Genomic DNA, 7,040 nt, shown 5'->3' on the forward strand with positions numbered 1-7,040 from the left:
CACGCACACACACAAACATATATATATATACATATATATATATATATATATATATATATGTGTGTGTGTGTGTGTGTGTGTGTGTGTGTGTGTGTGTGTGTGTGTGTGTGTGTGTGTGTGTGTGTCTGTGTGTGTGGTGGGTAATGCTGTGACCTTACACGCACACACACACACCCAACTCCCTGCCCAAGAGAATTGGAGTAACAACCCGCAGCGCAGCGATACTGAAATAATTTCAGCCCTGGGCGGTATTCGAACCCGGACCTCCGTAGTGGCAGCCGGGAACTTTACCAACTGCGCCACGAGTGTGTGTGTGTGTGTGTGTGTGTGTGTGTGTGTGTGTGTGTGTGTGTGTGTGTGTGTGTGTGTGTGTGTGTGTGTGTGTGTGTGTGTGTTTTTCTTAATTATTCAGCCGATATAAGTGACCGTTTGCTTTTCCGCACGAAATTTTACCAACCCAAATCTGGGTTTAATAGACCTTACTGCATCACTTATGGCCTTCATATTTGCAACGAACAACAGCGAATCAAGAATAATTCTCTGTTTATAATCATCCTCTAAAACTACAAACCAACTCAGGAAGATACCTATTTAGTGATGAAAATATGAAAATGTCAATACGAATTATTTTTGTCACACTCAAACGCACACGAGGGAGTAGACGCGTCGACGCACATTTTTCAGCCATTATAAATTTACACGCTGGTCTAGCAACTTTTTACTTCATTGTCCTCATTAACATGACAAGCAGATCTGTCGGAGTGGCTCAGTGGTTGCTGTGGCAGGGTTGTGTCGGGTTACGCTATGATGATGATAATTTTAGAGGAAAGTGTATCCTTTGCTTGTTTCCTTGTTCCAGGGAGCGATGGGCACATCGACAAAACATTTATAACTATAACAATAATGAAACTAATAACAACAATAGTAATGGTTATGATAACTAATGTAACAGTAATAATGAGTAACGATAGAAACAATAACCATTAATAATAAAAGTTATGATAATAATGATAAGAATGATAATGCTCATAATGATGATAATAATGATAACAGAAATAATAATAATAATAATAATAATAATAATAATAATAATAATAATAATAATAATAATAATAATAATAATAATAATAATAATGATAATAATAATAATAATAATAATAATAATAATAATAATAATAATGATAATAAAAATAATAATAATAATAATTATAAAAACAACGATAATGATAATTATGATGAAAATAGTAATGATGATTATAATAGTAATAATAATAACAATAATAATAATAATAATAATAATAATAATAATAATAATAATAATAATAATAATAATAATAATAATAATAATAATAGTAATAATAATAATAGTAATAATAATAATAATAATAATAATAATAATAATAATGATAAAATAACAATAACAACAACAATAAAATTATATTAAATACAACAACAACAATAACAATAATAACAATAATGATGCACAGGACATACTATAATAAGCCTCCGTTTCTTGGCCCCGCAGAACACGAAGGGAAGTGCTGGTCGTCGAGTCTTGGCCAAGCCTTCGGCGACGGTCAGTCGTGGCAAGAGGAAGGCGCCTGCGTCAGGATGTCTTGTAATCTGAGCCACAGGGGCAGCCTCGTCGTCCAGTACAGCACGTAAGTGAGAGAGCAACAGGTTTCCCCTGGGTGATTCACCATGGTCTTGGACCACATGCTGGACTCGTAATCGACAGCTATTTCCCTCCCGGAAGAGAGCTGCTCAGAGCTCATATATGACCGATCTATGGGTAATGTTGTGACCTCACACGTACACACACACACACAAAACTCCCCGCCCACGAGAGTTGGAGTAACGACTCGCAGCGCAGCGATACTGAAATCATTTCTGGGCGGAATTCAAACTCGGACCGCTGTACCAGCGGTTGCGAACACTACCACTGCGCCATCGAGTTGTGTGTGTGTGTGTGTGTGTGTGTATACACTGTGTGTACGTGCATATATGTATATATGCATTTGCTTAATTCGTGGAGTAGACTGCGAATGTGTTAATACCAATCATCCTATTTAACTTTTTTGTATTTTCTAATCTAAGAGACCCCCACTGTATGCTTGAACCCTAAGCTACAGAGCTGGGCGTTACCACCGGATAGGTAGTGCGTTACTAACGCAGTAACGCAAGTGCCCAGATCTGGTTATTTCATGTTTCAGAATAGGGAATATTAATGTTGTAGTTTAGGTATTATTTTATTGAGAATATTCGTAAGAAGTAAATACTTCTCCATTTCTTTTATTTTTCATCAAAATCATTCTAATGGAAATTAAAATCGGTAACGCATTGACGGTAACGCACTACCTGTCCGGCGGTAACGCGCCCAGCTCTGACGATTTTCCACTAGAGAATCTGTACAACGCTCAACCACCGTATTGTAAGACAAGTAGACCCCCTCCCACTACCCCAACCCTGTACCCTGACGTGACGTCAGGTAGAATAAAGACGTCACATGCGTCACATGACGTCCACGTCACCTCACGCTGATTCCCGCCTTTTTCCTGTTAATTTCAGTTGTGGTGCAGTTGCCGTGGATCCTCCTTGTCACGTGGAGAAAGGGGACGTGAGCTTGCCCTACCCGAAGTGTTGCTACAACATAGTCTGCCCTCCCTCAAAGGCGGATCCCATCTCCTCGTCCTCCTCCTCCTCCTTCAGTGACCAGAAACCCACGGGCATCGATCACGACGCCCTTTTGCTCTCTCCTGAAGAAGCGGAAAAGGACAAAGAATACGAAGAATTCTACAATTGGGTCTTCGAGTATTATGATTATTATGATAAGCCGGGCGCGGTCGTGTGAGCTCTCCCGCGCCGGTAGGGCCCCGGGAGGAGGCCCGGAGAAGCATTTTGGTGTGTCCGCGAAAAGGAAAAAGAAAGAAAAAAATCTTCTGGTGCTACGCCATTGTGTGAATGAATGAAGAAAAAACGACGTGAGTCTTGGGTGGGATTGTTCGAACTCTATTGCCAAATATGTTATCATGACTTTAACTATTGTCATAACTATCATTATTATTATTATTATTATTATCATCCTACTTATTATTATGTTATTGTCGTTACTATTCCCATGCGATACTTTTGATAAGGACCCTCCATGTAAACAAACCACCATCATGAAACCATCATCGCCATTTTGACATTATTCATTAAATTCTAATGAGCCCTTTTGCTTCCGTGTGGTGTTGCAGGGGGTGGGGGGATATTCACCCATATCTGAATAAAATCACCTGACGACAGTCAGAACAAAGGGTTAAGTGCCACCCAGTACGGAAGGTGTTCACTCGATCTGAAATTAACTGCAACTTTCTCCTCCTAATCTTCGTCCTCCTCTCCTCTTCCTCCCTTCTCTTCTTCTCACCTCGCTGTTCCTCCTCTTTATCATTTCACTTCTCCTCCTCCTTATTGGTTTACTACTGTTCTTTCTTGTCTCCTTGTCTCTTGCTATTCACCTTAAGTCAATACTCCATAGAGAACTGGGAGTGTACGTATGTCTTGGATGACATCAGTCACGGGAATGAGGAGTGAGGTTACGTGCCTGGGAGTGGTAAAGGTGGGGGAGTGGGTGTTTGGGGTTGTATTTAGAAAGTGGGTGGGGGTAAGGGTATGGGGTGGTGAGGTTTATGGGGTTAGTCGTATAGTCAAGGCTGTATAACAGTCACCTCACTCATCTTCAGCTATGGGAAAACAGCATTTCATAAGCAGTGTTGATGAACGTCACAACTTGCATCACCAGACGGTCGGTCACACATCTGGGTCTTCATCAAAATATTTCTCTTTCCATCACCTTTCGCTCTTTTTCTTATCTTTCTTTTTAAGACATTTCGTCCACACTTACGATGAGATGTGTACACGCGCGCGTACGCACACATATACATGCGCACATACACGGCTTGCTAGTGAAACATTACCCATATCTTGGGTAAAAGTTGTTGATCACGTGAGCCAAATAGTTTCCCACCAACCTACATCCACACACATGCACGATACGTTGGCTGGTATAATGAACAGATATATAAAATCTGTAAATTAATCTTTAGTCTTCGGATCCCAATTAGACAAGTCAGAAATCGTCAATATCCACCATTCAGACTCATAGAATTTTTTAACCGAGATCTTGGGCCCTGCCCCGGGATCGAATGCCAGCCCACAGGACCAGTCTCAGTAGGTTTCGAGGAAAGGAGTGGTGGCATGTGCAAGTGACTGGTGGACTTGGAAGCATCCTGCAGCAAGACCTTGAAATAGGTAAACGTCCAGGTCTCTTTCCGGGAAACTAACATTTCGACCAAGGGTCATCGCCAGGAAAAGAAAAGGAAAAATGCGAAAGTGAGAGTGAACAATTCATCACAGACCGGACTCAGACGTCATCCTGTTCCGACTGTCCAGGGTCATGGACCGAAGTTCGGTGGCTGACTGCAAGTGATTTTATTGCAAAGGGAAGGCGGGCCCCCGGTCGAAAACAAGCTCAGACCCGCACACCTGTCTCTCATCGTCAGTACAAATCGCTCTATTGTTGATTGTTCTAATGTTCTTCCTTCAGGAGGAATCCTATGGTCCGTTCACGACAGTCTGGCACCCAAGCCCCTCCTCCAATCGGTCTTGTACTCAAGCCCCTCCTCCATTAGTCTTTCACTCAAGCCTCTCCCCCTTTGGCCTTTCACTCAAGCTCCTCCCCCATTGGTCTTTCACTCAAGGGCATTCCCCATTGGTCCTGCACTCAAGCGCCTCTCCCATTAGTCTATTACTCTAGCCTCTCCCCCTTTAATCTTGCACTCAAGTTTCTCTCTCTTTAGTCTTGCATTCAAGCCCCTTCCTTTTAATCTTGCATTCAATCTCCTCCTCCATTAGTCTTTCACTCAAGCTCCTCCCCCTTTAGTCATACACTCACGCCTTTCCACCAGGGTTGCCAATTCTATTTCCAGACTGTCAGCCTCAGGGTTCCCTATGCAGGAAACCATGCACGGTTCCAAGCCGGGCCCATGGCTCATTGTTAAGATATCGGGTCTGGTCTGAGGACCAAATGCCAGTCTACGGGGCTACAACCCCGGTAGGGGAGAGAATGAGTAAAATATCCCTTTTAGCGGAGGTACCTTTATAAATGACAAATACGGGGTACTTATCTCCATATTACTATCCATGAATACTACGCAGATGAAGATTTTCGACTAGGTGAGTGAATTACTAGCTTCCTTATAAGGAAGAAGTGGGCGGGACTTACATGCCAGCCTGCCGCGAAGGGACTATAGTTACGTAACAGGTGTGACAGTTATTCTAAGTTCCTACTATAGTGTACTGTTATCTTGTTTTAATGTATATAGCGACATGATCTCTCAAATAAAGATGTAATTTCTAAAAAAATAAGTTTCATTCCCCTTGTGGCTGTGTCAATTCCTAAGCTGAATAAAATAACTTGCTTCAGACAGAATACAGTCAATCAGAAATATATATATATATATATATATATATACATATATATATACATACATATATATATATATATATGTATATACATACACACACACACACACTTACACACACACACATATATACATACATATACCAAGGCTTTTCCCCCCTTACAAGGGAGGTAGCCAAAAAAGAAAAAGGCATAAAATCATTCCCACCCATTCCATCCCTGAATACACTCCACTCCCCTCCGCCCTCCCTCTTATCTTAGCACCTTCTGGATGACGGGTCATCCCTGCACCCTGTCCACTGCCCTGGGTCAGAGGCAGTGTCGCAAGACACAGCATATCCACAGCAAGGCCGCTTCATTAAATCGGCGACCCCCCCTCTCCGTCCCCCCATGCAGAAAAGGAGAAGACGGGGAGAAATCCCTTCGGGCTGCGTCAAATTTTTCTCACACATACTACCTCACCCCCCATCCCCCCACCCATTCCACCTCATGCATCACAACATCATCCATATACAACCATTCTCCATTCACCCCTGTCTTCTGTCCTCTCCCGTTCTTCCTCATCAGACATTCCCCTCTTCCCCAAAGCCCCCTTCACCCCATCCATCCATCTCATCCTAGGACGTCCCTTCATGTTCACTCCCTCCACATCTGCCTTCCATACCTCTTTTACTAATCTTTCTTTATTCATTCTTTCCATGTGTCCAAACCATCCTAATATTCTTTCATCAACTCTATCTCCCAATTCCCTTTCCACCTCTGTTCTCCTCCTCACCTCCTCATTTCTCACTCTATCCAGCCTAGTAACTCTTATCATACTTCTCAGACACCTCATCTCAAACACATTAAAACTCCTTCTTTCTTATGTTCCATGTTTCTGCCCCATATACTGTATATACCCTTGTCAGCTCCAGGCAATACATATATAAACGTTTTAGCGGCATTGGTCGAGGTGATAGTGGGTCGAACCCTGCCACCGGCAAACGAGTTGAATGAAGCACATGGTTCATTAAATTCCACGACACAAAGCCCTCTGATAAGGCCCCGTCCTAGCCTCTTCAAAGGGGGGAGTTTGTGACGTAAAACTCAATCATCATCATCATCATTATCACCTTGAAAACGTTACGATAGTTCTGGCAAACGTTTGCAGCCAAAAGAAAGTAGGGTACCTGGTTTACTAACTTCTCTATAAAATGTACAGGCAATTTTCATGAATAATGCCAATAAAGTAGGTCAAATGAATAAAAAGATTGGTGATATTGCACTGTCGAGCCAGTGATGTGTGTGTGTGTGTTTACCTAGTTGTATTTTACGGGAAGAGAGCTATGTTCGTAGTGTGAGTGTGTGTGTGTGTGTGTGTGTGTGTGTGTGTGTGTGTGTGTGTGTGTGTGTGTGTGTGTGTGTGTGTGTGTGTGTGTGTATGTGTGTGTGTGCGTGTATGTGAAAAAAGAGGAAGAACACCAACTCCACAAACTACGATTGAGGAGTCGAAACCATTCCTGTGATAGGTGTACTTTAAATGTTCAATGTAAATATCATTCAGTTCCATCTTTTACATATTCTCCCACCTGTCTCC

The 7,040-nt window shown here is 42.2% G+C and overlaps 1 protein-coding gene across 1 annotated transcript in view; it reads left to right on the forward strand.

Moving 5' to 3' along the window:
* ssp7 (short spindle 7) overlaps positions 1-5,409 on the forward strand; it is a 14,792-nt gene extending 9,383 nt beyond the window's left edge. The window contains exons 2-3 of the mRNA XM_076176935.1: positions 1,526-1,661; positions 2,569-5,409. Coding sequence (XP_076033050.1) covers positions 1,526-1,661; positions 2,569-2,851 — 419 coding nt within the window. The 3' untranslated portion in view covers positions 2,852-5,409. The remainder of the gene's footprint in view (positions 1-1,525; positions 1,662-2,568) is intronic.
* The last annotated feature ends 1,631 nt before the right edge of the window (positions 5,410-7,040 follow it).

The sequence above is a fragment of the Oratosquilla oratoria genome, chromosome 1 (genome assembly GCF_046742065.1).
Source record: "Oratosquilla oratoria isolate Oo_2021 chromosome 1, ASM4674206v1, whole genome shotgun sequence".
In the NCBI taxonomy this organism is placed as follows: Eukaryota; Metazoa; Arthropoda; class Malacostraca; order Stomatopoda; family Squillidae; genus Oratosquilla; species Oratosquilla oratoria.